At 42.9% G+C, this 26,650-nt stretch overlaps 1 protein-coding gene across 1 annotated transcript in view; it reads left to right on the forward strand.

The window, feature by feature from the left end:
- The window catches only part of LOC135547556 (zinc finger protein 385B-like), a 169,081-nt gene that overhangs the window by 137,566 nt on the left and 4,865 nt on the right, over positions 1–26,650 (forward strand). The window contains 3 exon segments of the mRNA XM_064976663.1: positions 1,812–1,922; positions 25,556–25,640; positions 25,643–25,753. Coding sequence (XP_064832735.1) covers positions 1,812–1,922; positions 25,556–25,640; positions 25,643–25,753 — 307 coding nt within the window.

Raw genomic sequence — 26,650 nt, forward strand, 5'->3', positions numbered from 1 at the left:
TCAATTTCACATTCTACTGAATGAGGACATCTAGTGGAAGGCGTAGGAAGTGCTACCAGATCCATATCTTATTTGGAAGTGAATAGGCGATGACATGAAATTAGACATGTATTCAGAATTTCACTTCCTGTTTGGAAGATTGCCTGCCCTATGAGTTCTGTTATACTCACAGACATAATTCAAACAGTTTTAGAAACTTCAGAGTGTTTTCTATCCAATAGTAATAATAATATGCATATATTAGCAATCTAGGACAGAGTAGGATTCAGTTCACTATGGGCATGCAATTCATCCAAAGGGAAAATACTGCCCCCTATCCCCAACAGGATTTATAACTAACTAATGGCATAGATAGAATGGTAGAATAACTAATGGCACACATAGAATGGTAGGATAACTAACTAATGGCACGCATAGAATGGTAGGATAACTAACTAATGGCATAGATAGAATGGTAGAATAACTAATGGCACACATAGAATGGTAGAATAACTAATGGCACACATAGAATGGTAGGATAACGTAAATTGATTCTCTGGCCAAGAACAACTTGCCTCTCGATATACTGTATTTTTGTATTTGTTCTCTCTTCTGTGGAGTCCTGATCTCATGATTCTATGTGAGATGGCAATAGGTAGGAGAGATGGCATCAAATATGTAATGTGGCCTAATATGTTATTATTCTACTGCATGTTAGCTGGCAATAGGTAGGAGAGAGAGCATCAAATATGTAATGTGGCCTTCGTTCAGTCTCCTTGTGATTTGGTAGTGGAGATCAGGAGCACGTCGAGGTGTCGGAAGCTTGTTGATATTTTCTATGTACTGTAGGATGTTTGTCTGATAGCAGCAGTTATGATGAACTATGAATGAATACCATTAAAGACTACTCTAGGAATGTCTTGGTGGTCAAAACTTTCACATTTATTTTTTAGCACAGCCCATGTGATATGTATCAAATATTTTCCTACCTGGGGTTCTCTGAGCTACAGAGAAAAGAGCTGTGTTCTCTCATGTATTATTAGAATAGTCACGTTCACACTGTACACTGCCCAGGGTTAGTGAATGCCTGAGCGAAAGGAGGGTTAGTTTTAACCCAGCGTTAAGGATAGCCCTGGGCTAAGAACATGCAGTGTGAAAAGCACTTTTAAAGGGCCTTTTAACACATACAGTCCACTTATTAACAGAGGGTTCATTCACAAAGAAGGCCCAAGTGGTTCTTCTTTCAGTTTCAATGTGTTTGTGTAACTACAAGAGAAAGCTCTTATAAGCACAAGCAAATCAATGGAGGTAATTCATCTTCCATTTCCATGATCCTGGAGTCCTTTACATGTGCTTTGTTCTCACAGTTTATTGTTTGTCATAGTTAATTATACACGCATTCTTTAAGTAAAGTATTACCCTTTGTTCTTTTACCAGTCTGAGTATCTAATATGTCTTTAACACCTATCTCTGGAGATGAGCGTCACCAGGTAGTGAATACTACCAGGCTACCATCTGTCCTCCTTTAAGGTGTTCACTATCTACCCATACTGCTCTCCACTGACCCTGGGGTGCCGCTTGCCTGTGGGAACCACCTAATGTATTACAGTAGATGGAAGGGAGATCTCTCTTCCACTCTCTCCTCTTTCTCTCTCTCTCTCTCTCTCTCTCTCTCTCTCTCTCTCTCTCTCTCTCGCTCTCCATCTGTCTCTCTCTGTCTCTCTATCTCTCCCTCTCTCTCTCTTTCTCTCCCTCTCTCTACGTCTGTCTCTCTATCTCTCCAGAACCCGTGCAATACTTAAACATTACTCTCCTGTCTTCTTGTCTTCCAGATGGATCCCGTCCAGAAAGCTGTAATAAACCACACGTTTGGAGTCTCCATCCCTCCGAAGAAAAAACAAGTGATTTCCTGTAACATCTGTCAACTCCGCTTCAACTCAGATGTAAGTACAGTAACGTTACAAGACACTCTCTCGAAGAAAAACAGCATGGTATAGTGTGTGTGTATATAGTGTGTCTTTGGTTGGCAGGCTAGGACACTTTTCTGGAAGACACCTACTGGTATACTGACTACTACATTGAGGAGAAAGTTCCGTAGTAAAAATCCTTAAGAAAAAAATATTACATTAAAACAGGATCAAACCCATAAAACAGACGTCTTAGATAAACGTAGATAAGCCTAATTACGTCAGACATATTGTATCTCTGAGATTTGGGATAATAAATAAACTAATATGATGCTCTCTGTGCTGTGAATCCTTTGGGTCAAGCTAAGAGGACATCATATTTGTTTACAAGATGTTTACTACCCATTATTCGTTTCAATAGCCAATCAATCCACATGCTGTAGTGTAGAATAACATAGGAAGTGGCCAGACTGTTGTAGTCTGTGGTAGTCTATAGGAAGTGGCCAGACTCTTGTTCTCTGTGGTAGTCTATAGGAAGTGGTCACGCTGTTGTACTCTGTGGTAGTTCATAGGAAGTGGTCAGGCTGTTGTACTCTGTGGTAGTCCATATGAAGAGGCCAGTCGGTTGTAAGCGATTGTGATTGTGTTGAATTGTGTTTTGGAAATAAAGATAGACATGGTTTTTAAAAAGTTGTGGTAATATTTAATTCAGTACAGGAATGTATAGGCAGCTTAACATACCCTGTCCCTCAGCTCGATTTACCCCATACCCAGGGTAAGTTGTGCCAAGATACCACTTTTTTGGGACAAAATATGTTTTCAAAACTGTAATGTTTACATGAATTCAGATTTTTTTCCAGGGTCACACAACATCCTGAAATATGTTACAGGTTCGGCCTTATGTAGCAAAATAACAATTTTACATTGGACAAAAGTAGAGACTCAGAGCCAGAAAATGGCATATCATACACTACAGTTGAGGAACATTGGGAAAGTAGTTCTGCTTTGAAAGTTGATACATTTGTAACCTCTCTTTTGAGAAAATGACCCTTGAATACTTTTGGTAAACCTACTGGAGTGAGGCCATGTACTAAACTACCAAAGATTTCAGGACTAAAGGCTGGTTTATTGACAGTTGTCGCATCATGAACATTCTGTTGTCGTCCGACATCAAACTTGTCGTTGTCGTTATGAAAAAGTATAAACACAAAAACTACAGGCTGCATGACATTAGCAGCCTGGTGGTCCAAAATAGCATAACTGGTGTATTTTAACACCTATAAATCCACCCATCAATCTAACAACCCAGGCAACTAAAATAAACTTTCTAAACAATGTTTTGGTACATTTCGAGCTTTTTAGCTAGCTAGTTCATGTTAAGTTAGCTGGCTAGCCAGTTCAAATAATGACCATATCATATAGCTGACAACGTCTTTACTTTAGCTCATTTGTCTTCATTATTACAGAAAATAAACGCACAAGAGACTAGTCAAGGATAATATCACCTCTACCTTACCTGACAACCTAGACCCACTTCAATTTGCTTACCGCCCAATAGATCCACAGACGATGCAATTGCCATCGCACTGCACACTGCCCTATCCCATTTGGACAAGAGGAATACCTATGTAAGAATGCTGTTCATTGACTATAGCTCAGCATTCAACACCATAGTACCCTCCAAGCTCATCATTAAGCTTGAGGCCCTGGCTCTGAACCCTGCCCTGTGCAACCGCCCACCAGGTGGTGGAGGTAGGAAATAACACCTCCACTTCGCTGATCCTCAACACTGGGGCCCCACAAGGATGCGGGCTTAGCCCCCTCCTGTACTGCCTGTTCACCCATGACTGCGTGGCCCTGGGAGTGTGGTGACAGGAAAATAACCTCTCACCCAACGTCAACAAAACAAAGGAGCTGATAGTGGACTTCAGGAAACAGCAGAGGGAGCACCCTCCTATCCACATTGACGGGACAGTAGTGGAGAAGGTGGAAGGTTTTAAGTTCCTCGGTGTACACGTCACGGACAAACTGAAATGGTCCATCCACACAGACAGTGTGGTGAAGAAGGTGCAACAGTGCCTCTTCAACCTCAGGAGGCTGAAGAAATTTGACTTGGCCCCTAACACCCTCACAAACTTTTACAGATGCACAATTGAAAGCATCCTGTCGGGCTGTATCACCACAACCGCAGGGCTCTTTAGAGTGTGGTGCGGTCTGCCCAACGCATCACCGGGGGCAAACTTCCTTCCCTCCAGTACACCTACAGCACCCGATGTCACAGGATGGCCAAAAAGATCATCAAGGACAACAACCACCCGAGCCACTGCCTGTTCACCCCGCTATCATCCAGAAGGCGAGGCCAGTACAGATGCATCAAAGCTGGGACCGAGAGACTTCTATCTCAAGGCTTCTATCTCAAGGCCATCAGACTGTTAAATAGCCATCACTTGAGACTGCTGCCTTATATACTGTACATAAGACTTGAAATCACTGGCCACTTTAATAATGGAACACAAGTCACTTTTAAAAAAAGTTTACATATTTTGCATTACTCATCTCATATGTATACACTGTATTCTATCCTATTCTACTGTATCTTAGTCTATGCCGCTCTGATATAGCTCGCCCAAATATTTATATATTCTTAATTCCATTCGTTCACTTTAGATTTGTGTGTATTGTGAAATTGTTAGATATTACTTATAAGATATTACTGCACCGTTAGAGCTAGAAACACAAGCATTTCGCATTAACATCTGCTAAACATGTGTATGTGACAAATAACATTTGATTTGATTTGAAGGCGAGCCAACTACCGGAAATAGCTTACGGTTGTGACTATGACAAAATTAAAGCAGGGCTTCTACCAGAGAATTTTAGAACTTGGACACTGTCTCGTTGACCTAACGTTATATCCTAATTTGACTTTTGTGCAGGTCATGTTCTTCACATTACCATCTCTGGTAAATACATACTATATCAAATAAAATCAAAGTTGATTTGTAACATGCTCAGGCTACAGAAGGTGTAGTGAAATGGTTACTTGCATAGTGTAGTATTTTGTTTAGACATGTAACTGGCTAGCTAAACAATGAACCATAATTCCAACTCATAACGTTACTACCCTGCGTGAATCTGCAAGTTGCTAACCAACCAGGTTCAATGTTAGCTAGACTATAACCAGCAATGCAAATGGCTCTGAGATACGAATAATATTACTACACAGATCATACACGTAGTGTTAGCTAGCTAGCTAACAGTACACTTTAACTTGAAATGAAAAATGAATTTCTGACAAAATTAGAAACGTATAATATCTGAAAATCCGTATACATGATGGATACGTCTCCCTCTCTGTCACAGATGCCATGGTTGCCCTTAGTTTGAAGATGTAATCCGGACACAAGTGTTTTATACAACAGCCTTCTGTGTGTTCTCTTTTAGACTCCCTCTGCGAATGTGCAATCAAACACAATCATTTTCTCCATATTCTTAGCTATCATACTCTAATTCCACCTGGCATTCCACTGATTTCAAAACTCAGTCATCCAGAAAGTGGAGAGCAACACTTTTGCAGTTCTTCTACGTGATATCTTTCAAAAAGGCTGGGTTAGAAAGGATTACCTACACATACTGACCAGCTCATGTTTTAGACAGAAGCGTGCTACATGGCAGACCAATCCAAACTCATCTTTCTGCATGTCCAGTCCATCCATTATGTCAGCCAATCATGTCTAGCCGGAAGGTTCCTGTCTTTTTCTGTGGCTAAACCAACTAGGCTCGTAGTTTAACAATTGTATTCGTATTTACAGATGGCATACAAGTTTGTTATTAAGGCAAGTTCGCATGTTCCAGAAGGTATTTCTGCTAAAAAACACATTTCGATAAATTAAAGGTTTACGTTCAAATGCCACTCCTGTGAAGTAGTGACATGCGACATATGCCTAGTTTCCTAAAAAGAGTCACATGTATGTAGATATCTTTGTTGGAAAGAATACAATATTTACTCTGTAGTACCCAATAGGGAAAGTTTTGGAGACCAAATCGTACAGGTGGACTACTTTGTAGTATTTGGTGACAGACGAAACATTATAATATACTAACTATCCAGACCAATGGAGATATAGTTCTGGGTGCTGAGATTACCAACTGTGTGGCCAGTCTATTGTGGTCTGTTCTCCCCATAAGGAAGTGGTAATTACTTCCTGTATTGCTGTGTTGTTCTCTCTCTGCTGGCCTTTTGTGACAGACGAAACATTGTAATATACTAACTGTCCAGACCAAAGGAGATATGGTTCTGTGTGCTGAGATTACCAACTGTGTGGCCAGTCTCTTGTGGTCTGTTTTCTCCCATAAGGAAGTGGTAATTACTTCCTGTGTTGCTGTGTTGTTCTCTCTCTGCTGGCCTTTTGTGACAGACGAAACATTGTAATATGCTAACTGTCCAGACCAAAGGAGATATGGTTCTGGGTGCTGAGATTACCAACTGTGTGGCCAGTCTATTGTGGTCTGTTTTCTCCCATAAGGAAGTGGTAATTACTTCCTGTGTTGCTGTGTTGTTCTCTCTCTGTTGGCCTTGATTAAGGCATTATAATAGGAGATAAATTATTTTGGGTTGGCAGAGAGCCCAGTCTGATACAGGGGTCCTACTGTGAGGAGTAATTGAGGAAAGATTTCTCCAATGGCACCCTATTACCTATAAAGTACACTACTTTTGACCAGGGCCCATAGGGCTCTGGACAAAAGTAGTGCACTGGAATAGAGTACCATTTCAGACTCAGCTTTTTATCACCAGGGGTTGTTGTTTATCTTCTGTTGTGTTCTAGATCTAGATTGTAAGCAAAAAAGGAACAATTGTTGGCACGTTCTTTCCATCACAATCCCTAAACCACTGAAAGCTCCTGGATGTTTGAGAAACACATACTCTAGCTAGACATAATCACATTGCTAGAGGGACTCAGGTGTTCTTCCTCTCCCTCCCGTTGTTGTCCCCAGCTGGGTGTAATTGCTTGATTGTTATCGACTGTGAAACTCTCCTTTTCCAACAGAGATGACTGTGGGAGATTGGGAGATTAAAGTTGTGGCCACTTCTACTTATTTTCTTTCCCAGTACCAAGGAAGAGAGGAAAAAATACTTAATTTGTCATGATAATGTAAAGCGTTCTGTTCTCAAGATAAGGATTAAAGAATGCTTTCAAGAGAAGCAAACCATCTCTCTCTGTCAGTCTGCCTCTCTCTCTCTATCTGCTCTCTCTCTGTCTGGAAGAGTTCACGGGGAGTGAAGCCTGAAATGTCAAAGAAGTTGCTGCTAACAAATGTTTTTGATGCTAATCCTGGTTGCATGTATCCTCCGTATTGTGATCCATGCAGGGAGAAAGGCCTGTCTCTACCAGTCTCCTCTCTGTCTCTACCAGTCTCCTTCCTCTTCTCTCTGTTTGGAGACTGTCACAGTTGCATCCCAAATGGCACCCTATTCCATACACAGTGCACTACCTTTGACCAGAGCCCTATGCGCTCTATAGGCCCTGGTCAAATGTAGGGCACTATATAGTGAAAAGGGTGCCATTGTCTAAAGACTATCACAGTCACTGAAGCCACTCACCACCCCCTTAACACGAAGAGAAGGCCCTGTGTCATAGAGATTTGGCCCTGTGTCACCAACCCTGACACATTTGATATTACATTCCTTCATCCTCTGTCAAACTCACACAATTCTCTATACTGTATAAAGGCACGGCAGACCTGTTCTTGCTATTCTTTTGTTGGTCATAACACACAGAAAGGATTTTTACGGCCCAGTACTCCAGGAGATATACGTCATCACACACTGGAGGAAATAGAAAGTGCTTTAAGTAAGCCTGGACTGTCTCACTAATGGCACCCTATTCCTATGGGCCCTGGTCGAAAATAGTACACTATAAATGGAAAATGTTGCCATTTGTGACACTCACTTGGATTAGAAATCACTTGGATTAGAAAAAACTAAGTGGCTTAAAGGAAACATGATTACTCATAATGTATTTTACTTTGAGCATTATGCGCTCTTAGCACTGTCACTCTGGTGCTTGTCTGCCTTGTTGTTAATGCAGTGCAGGAAAGACATCCCACCGGGCCCAAACTGGTTAAATCTATGTTAGCATGCAAAGGTCAAAGGTCTGTGGAGATTTCACAATTGCTATAATAATGTGCAGAATCTAAAACAGCATTGACGCCTTACACTACGTACTTTTAATCTAATTTCAACTGCAATTTTGGTCATTTGGTTGTGTTATTAGGTGAAGCACGGTGATAACACATTAAGTTGTTGTATAAATACACAATATCTGACATTGTATTTCCATTTTAACTTTGTTGTGCTTTTAAATGGTTCAAAGTGCAGTGATAAAACTTCTTGCTGTTGTGTTTTTGATTGGGTGAATAAAGGTTGAAATCTCATTGATCAACGTCTCAACCAAATATTACCTACATTTCCTGGTTGAAATTACGTGGTGTGTCCAGACAGGGCTCATTAAAGCACTGATGCCTTTCCATCCCCGTCCCCATCCTGCTGCTGCTGTGAATGTAAAACTGAAGACTGCTCTAGCTGCTCTGTGCCATCCAATTCAGGAGTCAGATGAGAGAGTGGAGAGGAGTGGAGGGAGGGAGGGAGGGAGTGAGGGAGGGAGAAAGAGAGAGAGAGAGAAAGAGAGAAAGAGAGAAAGAGAGAGAGAGGAGAGGACGCCTGTCGATCTTAGCACTCGCTTAATGAGATTCTAATGAAGTTTCAAGTGCTGAACAATTTCTTATAGAGGCTTTGTCTGCCGCTCATGAGGAGCAATAGTCGGTGTCCCAAATGGCACTTTATTTCCTATAGTGTACTACTTTTTAATGGGCCGTGTCAAAAGTAGTGCATTATATAATGAATAGAGTGCCACTTGGGACACAGACATACAAATAGAATGAGTGAACAGCTGTTAAATATACAATACTGTATACCGGAAGGCCTGTAGCTAGGTGACAGCACTGTAAGCATGGTAAGCACACCGCACTGCAAATAAAATGTGCTCACTAGATAACCGATCACCTTCTCCCAAGGATGTGACTAACAACCTAATAATAGATTTAGCTGCCCTCGAGATTTCTCACACCAATGTTTGCTTATGTGGACAATGCCATAATCCCTGCTACTGAGTATATATGAGTAAAGTCATTATTAAAGATGAAGAGTAAACCAATCTGAGAGTTTTTTTTATTGCTTAAAATTGATTCAAGATACATTATTGCCTTTGTGATAAGGGTAAATTGCACAACGTTTACAGTGTGGTAGCTATCTCTCTGATGTTGGATAGGCTTTAAGTGGAATGCCATTCTAATTTACAGAGTCTTGCAATTTTTTTGACCCGGAGTACACGACTCAAACTTGGTTTTATTGCATTTCCATACCAGCATGGTTGGCCCTTATATATTGACTGGGAAAGAGCATTCAAGTCAACGTCTGTGTTACTTAACATCCTCAATCAGAACCTTTTAACAGCCAGCAGTTTAGACTGTGTCCCAAATGGCACCCTATTCCCCACATAGTGCACCAACTACCACAGAGCCCTGGTTAAAAGTAGTAATCTTTATAGGGAATAGGGTGCCATTTGGGACAAAACCTTAGAGATTAATCATATTAGTTAAAACTTCTTAGGGCTGCAATCCCATTAACGTGATCGATATGACAACAGCCAGTGAAAGTGCAGGGCGCCAAATTCAAAACAACAGAAATCTCATAATTAAAATTCCTTTACCGTATTTTATACAGTTTTAAAGGTAATCTTGTTGTTAATCCCACCACAGTGTCCGATTTCAAATAGGCTTTACAGCGAAAGCACCAGAAACAATTATGTTAGGTCACGACCAACTCACAGAAAAATTCTGCCATTTTTCCTGCCAAAGAGAGGAGTCACAAAAAGCACAGATAGAGATAAAATGAATCACTAACCTTTGATGATCTTCATCAGATGACACTCATAGGACTTCATGTTACACAATACATGTATGTTTTGTTTGATAAAGTTCATATTTATATAATAAATCTCAGTATACATTGGCACGTTACGTTCACTAGTTCCAAAAACATCTGGTGATATTGCAGAGAGCAATCTAGAAGAAAAAGAAATGCACACCTATTAAGATATTGTAGAGAGCCACATCATTTTACAGAAATACTCATTATAAATGTCGATAAATACAATTGTTAGACATGGAAATATAGATATACCTCTCCTTAATGCAACCGCTGTGTCAGATTTCAAAAAAACTTTACGGAAAAAAAGCAAACCATGCAATAATCTAAGACGCCGCTCAGAAAAAAAATGTCTGCCATGTTGGAGTCAACAGAAATCAGAAATAACATTATAAATATTCCCTTACCTTTGATGATCTTCATCAGAATGCACTCTCAGGAATCCCAGTTCCACATTAAATGTTTGATTTAGTTTGATAATGTCCATTATTTATGTCCAAGTAGCTACTTTTGTTAGGGCGTTTAGTACACAAATCCAAACGATCGTGCAGGTCCAGCCTAACTTTGCACGAAAACTTCAAAAAGTTATATTACAGGTCGTAGAAACATTTCAAACTAAGTATAGAATCAATCTTTAGGATGTTTTTATCATAAATCTTCAATAACGTTCCAACCGGAGAATTCCTTTGTCTGTAGAAATGCCATGGAACGCAGGTCGCTATCATGTGAAATGCACGTGACCAGGACCTGGCTCTCTGCCAGACCACTGACTCAAAGAGCTCTCATCTGGCCCAACATCACAGTAGAAGCCTCATTCAAGTTTCTAAAGACGGTTGACATCTAGTGGAAGCCTTAGGAAGTGCAACATAACCAATATCCCACTGTGTATTCAATAGGGGCTGGATTGAAAATCAACCAACCTCAGATTTCCCACTTCCTGTTTGGATTTCTTCTCAGGTTTTTTGCTTGCCATATGAGTTATGTTATACTCACAGACATCATTCAAACAGTTTCAGAAACTTCAGAGTGTTTTCTATCCAATACTAATAATAATATGCATATATTAGCAACTGGGACTGAGGAGCAGGCCGTTTACTCTGGGCACCGTTGGGCACCTTTCATCCAAGCTACTCAATACTGCCCCTGCAGCCATAAGAAGTTAAAGGCTTCTGATTAATGCCTGTCCAGCAGTGGTTTATGTGCAGCCTCAATAAAATAAATGTCTCTATTTATAATGCATGAATCATGCTTCAGGCTAAACCCACAGGCAAACTAACAGGTCCATAAAATGTGTTTTTTTAAATTAAAACTTAATCTCAGTTTCTTCCCACTGTGAAAAAGAGCTTTTCGATGTGCTCTTTTGCAATATAAAAAAACTTTCACAGATGGCTATTGGCTACCAGACAGACCAACTGCAATCATTCTCAAAAATCTTGATGAAATAACGCTCACGACATTCACCAGTATATTGCTCCAATGCCTATCCCCTTCCACTGTTATTTATTAAACTATCAGCTTTTTAACTCATTGTTGAAGAATGTCGAGAGAGAGAGAGAGAGAGAGAGAGAGAGGGAGAGAGTGAGAGAGAGAGTGACAGAGAGAGAGAGAGAATATCATCTGCCCTGTATGTTTGAAGTCAGGCCAATATTGGATTGATACAGCTGCTGGCTCTATCCTCAACCATTTTGCGTTCAATTGAAGAGAGAGACATCTCATTCAGATGAAAGCAAAGCCAGCAGGCACTGTGAGGAAGCAAGCTTTTTCCTCAGAAGCCATGTCATTTTAGGTTAGCTGTGGTGTCAGCACACAACACTCAGTGGCTGTGTCTATGTGTGTGTGTGGGGTTCTCACATGCACGTGTGTGTGTGTGTGTGTGTGTGTGTGTGTGTGTGTGTGTGTGTGTGTGTGTGTGTGTGTGTGTGTGTGTGTGTGTGTGTGTGTGTGTGTGTGTGTGTGTGTGTGTGTGTGTGTGTGTGTGTGTGTGTGTGTGTGTGTGCTCCGCAAGCACATGTTTGTGTGTAAGCTGTGTGCGCACACGCGCATGTGTCTATATATGATCCATCTGAGCTGAGTTCCCTAGTTTGGGGGAAACTCCATGTGAACCATACCTGAGATGGCAGATATGATACAGACACAAACACAACCTGCTTTCGTCATTAAAGCTTAATGATGTTGTAGTATGAGAAGTGTAGATAAGACTGAAAGGTGGCCAGTCCTCAATGGCTTCATTAAAGTGGAGCTCTACTACACCCCTTAAAGTAGTTATGCTCAAGTCAGGGTCTTTTTTGGAGAAGAAGGCTCATGTTTTACGTGTTCCTATCCAATAGCTTTTTCTTTTTTTTTCTTTGCGTTGTTCGTAACTTATTTTCAACTTATTTTGTACATAAAGTTGCTGCTATCGTCTCTTATGACCGAAAATCATTTCTGGACATCAGAACTGTGATTACTCACAACGGACTGGCATAATCCTTTTTTTCCTTGAACAGCCCGATGAGCCCGACGTGAATAACATACTGCTTTTGCTAGGAAAAGGCCCAGATCCCTGTCATGTGCATGAAGAGAAGGCGGAGAAAAAGGGTCCGGAGGGCGGGCTGCCTTCTGAGAATTCGTAGGCAATTGAATTAACCCCAGACTGCCCTCCATTCTGCTAGCAAACTTACAATCGTTGGAAAATAAAATCGATGATCTACGAGGAAGATTAAACTACCAAAGGAATATTCAAAACTGTAATATCTTATGCTTCACGGAGTCGGCTGGCTGGTTATACTCTGTATCGGCAGGATAGAACAGTGGCGTCTGGTAAGACAAGGGGCGGCGGACTATGTATTTTTGTAAATAACAGCTGATGCACGATATTTAAGGAAGTCTCAAGGTTTTGCTCGCCTGAGGTAGAGTATCTCATGATAAGCTGTAGACCACACTATCTACCAAGAGAGTTTTAATCTGAATTTTTCGTAGCTGTCTACATACCACCACAGACTGAGGCTGGCACTAAGACCGCACTCAATGAGCTGTATTCCACCATAAGCAAACAGGAAAATGCTCACCCAAAAGCGGCGCTCCTAGTGGCCGGGGACTTTAATGCAGGGAAACTTTAATCGGTCTTACCAAATTTCTATCAGCATGTTAAATGTGGAACCAGTGAGAAAAAAACTCTGGATCACCTTTACTCCACACACAGAGACGCATACAAAGCTCTCCCTCGCCCTCCATTTGGCAAATCTGACCATAATTCTATCCTCCTGAATACTGCTTACAAGCAAAAATTTAAACAGGAAGCACCAGTGACACGATCAAAAAAAAGTGGTCAGATGAAGCAGATGCTAAGCTACAGGACTGTTTTGCTACCACAGACTGGAATATGTTCCGGGATTCCTCTGATGGCATTGAGGAGTACACCACATCAGTCATTGGCTTCATCAATAAGTGCATCGATGATGTCGTCCCCACAGTGACCCTACATACATACCCCAACCAGAAGCCATTGATTACAGGCAACATCCTCACTGAGCTAAAGACTAGAGCTGCCACTTTCAAGGAGCGGGACTCTAACCCGGAAGCTTATAAGAAATCCCAATATGCTCTCCGACGAACGATCAAACAGGCAAAGCATCAATACAGGACTAAGATCTAATTGTACTATACCGGCTCTGACGCTCGTCGGATGTGGCAGGGCTTGCAAACCATTACAGACTACAATGGGAAGCACAGCCGAAAGCTGCCCAGTGACACGAGCCTACCAGACGAGCTAAACTACTTCTATGCTCGCTTCGAGGCTAATAACAACTGAAACATGCATGAGAACGCCAGCTATACCGGAAAACTGTGTGATCACGCTCTCCGCAGCCAATGTAAGACCTTTAAATAGGTCAACATTCACAAGGCCGCAGGGCCAGAAGGATTACCAGGACGTGTTTCTGCGAGCATGTGCTGACCAACTGGCAAGTGTCTTTCCTGGCATTTTCAAACTCTCCCTGTCAGAGTCTGTAATATCAACATTTTTAAAGCAGACCACCATAGTCCCCATGCCCAAGGACACTAAGGTAACCTGCCTAAATGACTACTGACCAGTAGCACTCACGTCTGTAGCCATGAAGTGCTTTGAAAGGCTGGCCATGGCTCAATTCAACCCCATTATCCTAGAAACCCTAGATCCACTCCAAGTGGCATACCACCTTAACAGATCCACAGATGATGCAATCTCTATTGCACTCAACAATGCCCTTTCCCACCTGGACAAAAGGAACACCTATGTGAGAATGCTATTCATTGACTACAGCTCAGCGTTCAACACCATAGTGCCCTCAAAACTCATCAATAAGCTAAGGACCCTGTGACTAAACACCTCCCTCTGCAACTGGATCCTGGACTTCCTGACGGGCCGCCCCCAGGTGGTAAGGGTAGGTAACAACACATCCGCCACACTGATCCTCAGAGGTGCGTGCTCAGCCCCCTCCTGTACTCTCTGTTCACTCATGACTGCATGGCCAGGCACCAACACCATCGACTCCAACACCATCATTAAGTTTGCAGACAACGCAACAGTGGTAGGCCTGATCACCGACAACGACGACACAGCCTATAGGGAGGAGGTCAGAGACCTGGTAGTGTGGTTCCAGGACAACAACCTCTCCCTCAACGTGATCAAGACTAAGGAGATGATTGTGGACTACAGGGAAAAGAGGACCGAGCACGCCCCCATTCTCATCGACGGGGCTGTGGTGGAGCAGGTTGAGAGCGTCAAGTTCCTTGGTGTCCACATTACCAAAAAACTAACATGGTCCAAGCACACCAATACAGTTGTAAAGAGGGAAAACCTATTCCCCCTCAGGAGATTTGGCATGGGTCCTCAGATCCTCAAAAGGTTCTACAGCTGCAACATTGAGAGCATGTTGCATCACTGCCTGGTATGGCAACTGCTCGACCTCTGACCGCAAGGCACTACAGAGGGTAGTGAGTACGGCCCAGTACTGGGGCAAAGCTTCAATTCACGTGATCACATGTAAAAAATGAACCAGGTTTTTCCATAGGGTTTTAATCAGCTATGATTAATATAGTGGCGTTTTCTTAACACTTATAGGATGATCTTTGTTTTCTGGAGAAACATAGTGGATTAGAAGAAGACCCAAAGGTCAGGCCATTCCAGATTAACCCTGTCTTTAAAACAAAACTCTCCATGTTAACTAGGCCACAACACATCTGCCCCTCAATTAGCCTCAACAGGAGTGGGAATAAAACAAACACACCAAAAATATATCACCACAAAGAGAATTTGTAGAAATCGTGGCAGTTTTATTTATTCAACCAGTATCCAAGTTTCAAGTTTATTTGTCATGTGTAATGAATATTCACTTGAGCTCTCATGATAATGCTATTTCCAGATTAGCTGCTATTAAAGATTCCAGTTAACGAGGCCACAACACCACACAAAACACATCTGCCGGCATTCTCAAGTGGCCTCACTAAGAGTGGAAAGGAAAACAGCTATAATACCATAACACACTGCAATAGTATTTCCTATAAACATAGAAATCATGGCACATTCTTTTTTAAATTAACTTTTATCTAGTATATTTAGTTTGATTTTATATTTCATTAGTCAACAAGTAACAGTTCTTGGGTAACCAATGCGTGTTTAGATTCCGTGAGATTTCCACCATGAGAATGCTGTCTGCAAGGTCTAATTTTACAGTATCTACAATGAAAGCTTTTGGGAAGGAGCCAGGGCACCAGGGTGAGGTTGCATGCGCTGAGACTGTGACTGTGGTGAACTTAGAGACTAAGGAACTAGTTGCGACAGCTTGCATGAAAACACAGACCATGTATAGAGCATAATTGTCTGATTCATCTCAGTGATTCAGCTACATATGTGTATGCACACGCATGCACGTACTGTACGCACTGCAGTACAGGAGAGTGTCACAAGAATGCTTGCTCCTGAAAGATATAGAGAGAAAGAGAGAGAGAGAGAGAGAGACAGAGACAGAGAGCGAGAGAGAGGCAGAGAGAGAGAAACAGAGAAAGAAAGAGAGAGGGATACAGAGAGTGTATTTCAAGAGCATTTGTCCAACTCCATTCACAAGACTGGCACTTGGCCTTCCAGCTTTAAATGTCTCTATAAATTCTCTCTGCTAGTCCACAGAGTGCTGACATAATGCATACCTACGGTGTCTGTAATGGAGAACAAATGCAAGCACTACTCAGTATGGCCTAAAGACAGCTTGTAACAGTGTGCCAATGTGTTTCTATTGTACACAGTGCTTAACTTGGGATGAAAGAAGTGCAGGAGCTGTCTTTTTCCAAGTCGGTCCATTAGACTATGCTCACCAATATTCACAAATTACATTATGCTATAGACACATCTGATTATTAACTGTTAAGGGTTTATACACATTTTCCATGACTTCTCCATGATTTTTAACCAAATTTGAATGACTATTATTATAGCCTACATGAAAAACTAAGCATTATTGACACTGGAAGGTTGCTGTGTCTGATCCCATGTACCTACCATCTCTTGCCGTTGTGCCCTTGACCAAGGCACTTAACCCCCCACAAAGTAGAACTGTTCTGTGGTCAACCCCCCATCTGGAGAGTTCCTGGATGTGCAGGCTTTTAATCCAGCCCTGAAACACCCAAGTCTGCTTAACAAGGTCCTGTTGAGCAGCTGATGTTAGGCTACGATGTGGTTAGACCAGGGATTGAACAAAAGCCTGCAAACCCATGCAGTAGCTATCCTGGAGGATGGTAAAAAACATTGCAACATTACAACCAAATACTTGTCTTTATAAAATGATTCCCTCAATCAATGAATCAGGGATCAAATGGATAAGGTAGGCTACTTCAAAGCAAGATATCTAACTAGACATGTTTTTATTCACAATACTGTATATACAAAAGTAGGAAGACACCTCTTTAAATTAGATTCGGCTATTTCAGCCACACCTGTTGCTGACAGGCGTATAAAATCGAGCACACAGCCATGCAATCTCCATAGACAAACATTGCCAGTAGAATGAGCTTACTGAAGAGCTCAGTGACTTTCAACGTGGCACTGTCATAGGATGCCACCTTTCCAACAAGTCAGTTAGTCAAATTTCTGAACTTGTTAGAACCTGCCCCGGTCAACTGTAAGTGCTGTTATTGTGAAGTGGAAATGTCTAGGAGCAACAACGGCTCACCCGCGAAGCGGCCACAAAAGCTCACAGAACGGGACCACTGTGGGTTTCCATGGCCGATTAGTCACACACAACCCTAAGATCACCATGTGCAATGCCAAGCGTCAGCTAGTGGTGTAAATCTTGCCGCCATTGGACTCTGGAGCGGTGGAAATGCGTTCTCTGGAGTGATGAATCACACACAGAGCCCTGACCTCAACCCCATCAAACACCTTTGGGATGAATTGGAACGCCGACTGCGAGCCATGCTTAATCACTTAACATCAGTGCCAGACCTCACTAATGCTCTTGTGACTGAATGGCAGCAAGTCCCCACAGCAATGTTCCAACATCTAGTGGAAAGCTTTCCCAGAAGAGTGGAGGCTGTTATAGCAGCACAGGGGGGACCAAATCGATATTAATACCCATGAATTGAGGCGGAGACCGTGCAAGCGGCGACAAAGGCGGAGACGTCAGGAACCATGGTAGGCCACCAAAAGCGTTGTCGCACAAAAGCCAGGGTCCGCCGTTAGCCCGGGTGGCAGGCAGGCCTGGAAGAGTGGGCACACTCCAGGACCACGGAGCGGACAGCATCAGGCATGAACATGGATCCCAGCCGGTAGGAGAGAGGGAGAAGTTGAACCGGGTGAACAGTAGGGCCCATCTAACCTGCCTGGAATTGAGGCACTTGGCAGTGCGGAGATATTCCAGGTTCTTGTGGTCGGTCCACATGATGAATGCATGTTCCGCCTCCTCCAGCTAGTGCCTCCACTTCTCCAACGCCATCTTCACCGTGAGCAGCTCACGATTTCCCACATCGTAGTTCCTCTCTGTGGCGTTGAGGCGGTGGGAGAAGAATGTGCCGGGATGCAGCTTGAGGTCCAGGGCAGACCGCTGGGACAGGACAGCTCCCACTCCAACATCAAAATCATCGGCCTCCACCATGAACTGGCGGCACGGGTCAGGATGAACCAAGATGGGAGCTGTGGTGAAGTGATGTTTAAGATCCAGGAATGCCCGATCAGCAGCTGGAGACCACATGAACGGAACCTTGGGTGAGGTGAGTGCAGACAGGGGGAAGTTGGCGAAGCCCAGGAACCACTGCAGCTGGACTCCAGACGTGGGCTGGGGGCAATCCAACACCGCACTCACCTTCCCTGGATTGGATCCATCTGTACGCTCCCTGCAGCAATGATTTATCCCAGAAGACAAGGATGTCATTGAGTTAGACGAAAACGAACCGGTTCAACATGTAGCAGAGAACATCATTAACCAGAGCCTGGAACATAGCAGGGTAAGGCCAAAAGGCATATGACAAGGTTCTTGTGATGGCCGCTGGCCATGTTGAAGGCAGTATCCCACTCGTCCCCTGGTCTGCCAATGACATCATGGGTTGGAGCCCGTTCTGCCACGCCCACCGCGAGGGCTTTGCGGATCTGGTCCGAGTCTGCTGGGTCAGTCATGGTCAGTTCGTACTATCACGGTTTAAGGTAAGACCCAGATGTAGCAGAGAACATCATTAACCAGAGCCTGGAACATAGCAGGGTAAGGCCAAAGTGCATGACAAGGTACTCGTGGTGGCCGCTGGCCATGTTGAAGGCAGTCTTCCACTCGTACCCCTCCCGTATCCGCACCAGGTGGTAGGCATTCCGTAGGTCCAGCTTGGAGAACACGGTGGCCCCCTGGAGTGGCTCGAAGGCCGAGGAGGTGAGGTAGAGGGTAGCGTTTTTTCACTGTGATGTCATTGAGACCTCGGTAGTCAATGCAAGGGTTTTGTCCTTCTTCTCCACAAAGAAGAACCCTGCACGGGGGGCAGAAAGACGGATGAACCCAGGAGCTAGGGAGTCCACAATGTAGGTCTCCATAGCCTTGGTCTCCGGACCCAACAGAGAGTACAGTCGTCCCCAGGGTGGAGTGGTGCCTAGAAGAATACCAATCCCGCAGTCACAGGGTCAGTGCGGCGACAGCAAAGTGGCCCGGGTCTTACTGAACACTTCCCGGAGGTCCTGGTACTCCACGGGAATGGCGGAGAGGTCCGGGGAAACCTCCGAGGCCCCAGGAAGAAGTCCCGGAACAGCCTTCGCTGACTTCAGGCAGTGGGCGTGGCAGTGGGCGTGGAGAATCCCAATACCACGGGAACCTGAGGAGACTTAATGAGCAGGAACTAGATCATCTCGCTGCTGCCTAGTAGACAACCCACGGAATTGCTCCAGCAATGTGTTCAATGCTTGGTCGTGACGCAACTCCTTGTGCCTTCCAATGATGGCTTCTTGGGAGGCGAGGGCTTTGCGGATCTGGTCAGAGTCTGCTGGGTCAGTCATGGTCAGTTCGTACTATCACGGTTTAAAGTAAGACCCAGATGCAGACGGTGTCGAAGAAACAAAGTTTAATTCCAAAACAGGGGCAGGCAAACGACAGGTCAAGGCAGGCAGTGGTCATTAATCCGAAGAGGGTGTAAAGGGTCCAGAATTGCAGGCAGTTTCAGGGTCGGAGAAGGCAGGGTTCAATAATCCATTACGGTGGGGTAAAGTACAAAATGTCAGGCAGTCTCAGGGCAGGCAGAACGGTCAAAACCGGGAAGGACTAGAAAACAGGAGCAAGAAACAGGCAGGAGTGGGGAAACAAACGCTGGTAGGTTTTTATTAACAAAATTAACTGGCAGCAGACAAACAGAGAACATAGGTATAAATACACAGGGGATAATGGGGAAGATGGGCAACACCAGGAGGGGGGTGGAGACAAGCACAAAGACAGGTGAAACAGATCAGGGTGTGACACCTATACCATTATTCCTCCTCCACCAAACTTTACAGTTGGTACTCTCCATTGGGGCAGGTTGTGTTCTCCTGGCATCTGCCAAAACCAGATTCATCCGTCGGACTGCCACATGGTGAAGCGTGATTCATCACTCTAGGGAACGCATTTCCAGTGCTCCAGAGTCCAATGACGTGTGTGACTGCTCGGCCATGGAAACCCATTTTCATTAAGCTCCCAACGAACAGTTATTGTAATGACATTGCGTCCAGAGGCAGTTTGGAAGTCGGTAATGAGTGTTGCAACCGAGGACAGACGATTTTTACATGCTACGCGCTTCAGCACTCGGCGGTCCTGTTCTTTGAGCTTGTGTGGCCTACCACTTTGCGGATGAGCCATTGTTGCTGCTAAACATTAACACTTCACAATAACAGCACTTACAGTTGACCAGGCAGCTCTAGCAGGGCAGACATTTTACAAACTAAATTGTTGGAAAGGTGGCATCCTGTGATGGTGCCACATTGAAAGTCACTGAGCTCTTCAGTAAGGCCATTCTACTCCCAATGTTTGTCTACGGAGATTGCATGGCTGTTTTCTCGATTTTATACACCTGTCAGCAACAGGTGTAGCTGAAATAGCCAAATCCAATTATTTGAAGGGGTCTCCACATACTTTTGTATATATAGTGTATTTGACCTCAGGTATGGAGTAATACAGAAATATAATTGACAACTAATCAAATCAAATCAAATACAATTGCGTTTGTCACATGCGCCGAATACAACCTTACAGTGATATGCTTACTTACAAGCCCTTAACCAACAATGCATTAAGAAGTTAAGAAAAAAATAATAAGTGTTAAGTATAAAATAGATCAATAGAAAATAAAAGTAACAAATAATTAAACAGCAACAGTAAAATAACAAGCGAGGCTATATACAGGGAGTACCGTACAGAGTCAATGTGAGGGGGCAATTGAGGTAATTGAGGTTATATGTACATGTAGGTAGAGTTAAAGTGACTATGCATAGATAATAAACAGAGAGTATCAGCAGCGTAAAGGAGGGTCTGGGTAGCCCTTTGATTAGCTGTTCAGGAGTCTTATGTCTTGGGGGTAGAAACTGTTAAGAAGCTTTTTGGACCTCGACTTGGCGAAAATGCATATTTACCCGTCCACAATACCCACTGTAGTGTGCGTGGATTGCAAGTATGTCAATATGGCTAACTGGCTACCTACTACTGTTAGCTTGTCAGATAGCCATGAAGAATTGTTAGCTAGCTAGCTACCAGTGAAGAATTGTTAGCTAGCTAGCTACCAGTGAAGAAGTGTTAGCCAGCTAGCTACCAGTGAAGAAGTGTTAGCTAGCTAGCTACCAGTGAAGAAGTGTTAGCTAGCTAGCTACCAGTGAAGAAGTGTTAGCTAGCTAGCTACCAGTGAAGAATTGTTAGCTAGCTAGCTACCAGTGAAGAATTGTTAGCTAGCTAGCTACCAGTGAAGAATTGTTAGCTAGCTAGCTCCCAGTGAAGAATTGACATCTACCTTGCACAACACTCGTTTTTTGGTCATTTTGTCTGTTAAACTAGCTGGCTAGGTAGATTATTACGATTCACATATACTGTTGAAGTCGGAAGGTTACATACACCTTAGCAAAATGCATGTAAACTCAGTTTTTCACAATTCCTGATATTTAATCCGAGTAAAAATTCCCTGTCTTAGGTCAATTAGGATCACCACTTTATTTTAAGAATGTGAAATGTCAGAATAACAGTAGAGAGAATGATTTATTTCAGCTTTTATTTCTTTCATCAGATTCCCAGTGGGTCAGAAGTTTACATACACTCAATTCGTATTTGGTAGGATTGCCTTTAAATTGTTTAACTTGGGTCAAAAGTTGCAGGTAGCCTTCCACAAGCCACAATAAGTTGGGTGAATATTGGCCCATTCTTCCTGACAGAGCTGGTGTAACTGAGTCAGGTTTGTAGGCCTCCTTGCTCGCACACGCTTTTTTAGTTCTGCCCACAAATCTTCTATGGGATTGAGGTCAGGGCTTTGTGATGGCCACTCCTATACCTTGACTTTGTTGTTCTTAAGCCATTTTGCCACATCTTTGGAAGTATGCTTGGGGTCATTGTCCATTTGGAAGACCCATTTGCGACCAAGCTTTAACCTGTTGAAACTCCCCATCCCGGATCCGGGATCGTGACTAAAGCCTCAGGCTCATTAGCATAACGCAACGTTAACGATTTCTGAAAATCGCAAATAAAATGAAAATAATGCGCCTGCTCTCAAGCTTAGCCTTTTCTTAACAACACTGTCATCTCAGATTTTCAAAATATGCTTTTGAACCATAGAAATTGACTAATTTGTGTAAGAGTATGCTACGCTAGCTTAGCATTTTGAGTAGCATTTGCACGAACATTTTCACAAAAACCAGATAACCAAATAAATAAAATCATTTACCTTTGAAGAGCTTCGGATGTTTTCAATGAGGAGACTCTCAGTTACATACCAAATGCGCAGTTTTTCCTGAAAGCGTCTGTGTGTAGGAGAAATCGTTCCATTTTGTACATCACATTTGGCTACCGTAAACGAACCGAAAATTCAGTCACCTACAACGTCAAACTTTTTCCGAATTAACTCCATAATATCCGAAACATGACAAACGTTGTTTGGAATCAATCCTCAAGGTGTTTTTTCACATATCTCTTCATTGATATATCGTTCGTGGAAGCCTGCATTCTCCTCTGAATTCTGTGGAAAAATACTTGCAGCTGATTTTTGCGCACCAATTTCGGCGCAGGACACCAGGCGGACACCTGGTAAATGTGGTCTCTTATGGTCAATCTTCCAATGATATGCCTACAAATACGTCACAATGCTGCAGACACCTTGGGGAAACGACAGAAAGGGCAGACTTACTCCTCTCGCATTCACAGCCATATAAGGAGACAATGGAAAACAGAGCCTCAAAAATCCTGCTCATTTCCTGGATGCCGTCTCATCTTGGTTTTGCCCGAAGCTCACGTTCTAGGGCACGCACAGAAAATATCTTTGCAGTTCTGGACACGTCAGAGTGTTTTCTTTCGAAAAGTATCAATTATATGCATAGTCGAGCATCTTTTTGTGACAAAATATCTTGTTTAAAACGGGAACGTTTTTAATCCAAAAATGATATAGCGCCCCTAGAGTTTCAAGAGGTTAACTTCCTGACTGATATCAATATATCCACAACATTTTCCGTCCTCGTGATGCCATCTATTTTGTGAAGTGCACCAGTCCTTCCTGCAGCAAAGCACCCCCACAACATGATGCTGCCACCCCCGTGCTTCACGGTTGGGATGGTGTTCTTTGGCTTGCAAGTCTCCCCCTTTTTCCTCCAAACATAACGATGGTCATTATGTCCAAACAGTTATATTATTGTTTCATCAGACCAGATGACATTTCTCCAAAAAGTACAATCTTTGTCACCATGTGCAGTTTCAAACCGTAGTCTGGCTTTTTTATGGCAGTTTTGGAGCAGTGGCTTTTTCCTTGCTGAGCGGCCTTTCAGGTTATGTTGATATAGGACTCGTTTTACTGTGGATTTAGATACTTTGTACCTGTTTCCTCCAGCATCTTCACAAGGTCCTTTGCTGTTGTTCTGGGTTTGATTTGCACTTTTCGCACCAACGTACGTTCATCTCTAGGAGACAGAACACATCTCCTTCCTGAGCGGTATGACGGCTGCGTGGTCCCTTGGTGTTTATACTTGCGTACTATTTTTTGTACAGAAGAATGTGGTACCTTCAGGCATTTGGAAATTGCTCCCAAGGATGAACCAGACTTGTGGAGGTCAGCAAAAATCAATTCTGAGGTCTTGGCTGATTTATTTTACTTTTCCCATGATGTCAAGCAGAGGAAATGAGTTTGAAGGTAGGCCTTGAAATACATCCACAGGTACACCTCCAATTGACTCAAATGATGTCAATTAGCCTATAACATAATTTTCTGGAATTTTCCAAACTGTTTAAAGGCACAGTCAATTTAGTGGATGTAAACTTCTGACCCACTGGAATTGTGATACAGTGAAATCTGTCTGTAAACAATTGTTGGAAAAATGACTTGTGTGATACACAAAGTAGATGTCCTGACCCACTTGCCAAAACTATAGTTTGTTAACAATAAAGTTGTGGAGTGATTGAAAAACAAGTTTTAATGACTCCAACCTAAGACAATGTAAACTTCCGACTTCAACTGTAACTAGCAGATAATTATGAAATTAAACTTTTTCTTTGTGTATATCTTGTTTTGTTTCTATTGCCATTGTCTTGGCGGGAAGGAGGTTCAGTGAATGGGGAGGTTCAGCGTGAGGTTATACCGTAGGGAAAGTGCGAGTGCTTCTCAATTGTAATGTTTTATCCATTCTCCACACTCTCGTCCTCAGAGAACATCCTCTGAGAATGCATTCGGAGAATGAGTGTGGAGTATTATACAGAAGTATACATATTGAGAAAAACCCAGTGTCTCATTTAATCTATGACAGAGAAAACATTCTTGATTTTCCATTTTCTCTGGTGTTTCATCTGACTGGTTGTCTCATGGCAATATGGGTGAGTCATCTTGTCTGTATTCCAAATAGCATCCTATGTCCTATTAAGGGCACAATTGTTTAACCAGGGCACATAGTGCTCTATTCAAAAGTAATGCACTATATAAGGAATAGGTTGGCAATTGGGATGCAACCCTTGAGTCACAGATATAATCTCATGTCACTAGTGACTCATGTGTCCTCAGATCAGTGACTTTTTCGAAAGATTTCTCACTCCAGGATTGGAGGTTCTGAGTTTCCATGGATACCTAGATGTTTTCTGTAAATGTTATAGCCACAGGGATATCTTCACTTCAGTTTGCTCCTCAATTAATACACCTTTCCATAGCAGCATGGTTTATGTATGTGATGAAGAGGACCACAAACCTTTAAAAGTAAAAAAGACAGGAATGTTCCACCTCAGAGAAGAGGACCATGGTTCAATATGAATTACTTCTAATGATTGTATGTGCAAGGACAGGATGTGAGAAATAAGATTGGTAAAATATAGCTATGAACCTATAGCGACTCAATGCACCAGACCACCTTGAGGTGAGGTGATATCCCATTCCACTCAACTCCTAAATCAACATAAAGATTCACTGAGTGTGTTGTAGTCATTTTCCCCATATATCCAGCATATAGAGTGTACAATCAAACCAATTTAAAACTATCAGTCTCCAAAATGCTCTTTGCTCACTCACTAGAATCCATTTCTTGTTCATTTTTCTTATCATGAATTATTTTGTCTAAAGCTCTCTCTCGCTCTCTCTTTTTCTCTCTCACTCTCTCACACACACACACACACACACACACACACACACACCCTACTTCTTCCCATTGGCCATATGAAAATCCTAACATCCTGATCCGCCTAACATCCTGATCCAATCAAACATCTCTCTAATTTTCCCTCTGATTGGGCCTATCTATTGAAAGCTGTGATTGAAGTGTGTGTGTGTGTGTGTGTGTGTGTGTGTGTGTGTGTGTGTGTGTGTGTGTGTGTGTGTGTGTGTGTGTGTGTGTGTGTGTGTGTGTGTGTGTGTGTGTGTGTGTGTGTGTGTGTGTGTGTGTGTGTGTGTGTGTGTGTGTGTGTGTGTGTGTGTTTGTCCTATGTGATGCGATGTGATTGCAGTCCATGACTGAGACCTGTTGTGTGAGAAACGAGCCTGATTGCATGGTTCATTTGTTCTCCCTCTGCAGAGCCAAGCCGAGGCGCACTACAAAGGCAGTAAACATGCCAAGAAGCTCAAAGCACAGGAGAACACCAAGAATAAGCCGCCTAAGAGTTCCCTTCCTCCTCCTCCACTTCCTCCTCCCCGAACAGTGCAAAGACAATCACCACCACAACCTCCACCACCCTGACCAGCAATGTCACGGGCAGCAACTCTGACCAACCAGGTATGTGGAAACTTTACCTCTTGTGTGTCATCCATTCCTCTCCATGCTCTAGCCTTGAGTGTTATCTTGTGTCATTGCATACTTTTTGCAGTGTGTGTGTGTGTGTGTGTGTGTGTGTGTGTGTGTGTGTGTGTGTGTGTGTGTGTGTGTGTGTGTGTGTGTGTGTGTGTGTGTGCGCGTGTGTGTGCATGCACGTGTGTGTGGATGTGCATGCACGCTTGTGCATGCGTGTACTGTATGTGTCTTTGGAATAAGTGTTTTTCTCATTAAATTAACTCTGACAAATGCCTTACCCAATTGAATGACTCATTAGCAGGCATTAGTGTAACAAGTGCCATGCTCATTGCCATGCATTTCAACCGGTTTTGCTCACTGGGATAAAGAAGTTAAACCACATCCATTTTTTTTCATTTTTCATAATTCTAAGTTTCTTTGTGGGAGTAGCCTATAGGGGAAAGACGATAATATCTAATATCTATCATGTATAGATGAATACTGTCGGAATAGACCACATGCATGTGTTACCAACCAAGGCAGAAAAGAAAGCTTCAATTCTAAACCAATATGTTGTAAAATGTACATTTGCACTCATTTCTGTTGGATCTTGATATTTTTTTAAGTCACACTGTCTGGCCTCACATCAGGGGAGAGCCCATTAGGAGCTATTTAGTATTTTATTAGGATCCCCATTAGATGTTGCCAAGGCAGCATCTACTCTTCCTGGGGTCCAAACTGCAGGGAAGAGGGTTTCAGAATCTGCATCCCAAATGGAACCCTATTCCCTATATAGTGCACTACTATTGAGCATGGCCCATATGACCCTGTCCAAAAGTAGTGGGATAGGGTACCATTTGGACCACAGACAGAAAGTCACTCCTCAGCCCTCTTCAGAGATTA

The sequence above is a fragment of the Oncorhynchus masou genome, chromosome 10 (assembly GCF_036934945.1).
Source record: "Oncorhynchus masou masou isolate Uvic2021 chromosome 10, UVic_Omas_1.1, whole genome shotgun sequence".
Lineage (NCBI taxonomy): Eukaryota > Metazoa > Chordata > Actinopteri > Salmoniformes > Salmonidae > Oncorhynchus > Oncorhynchus masou.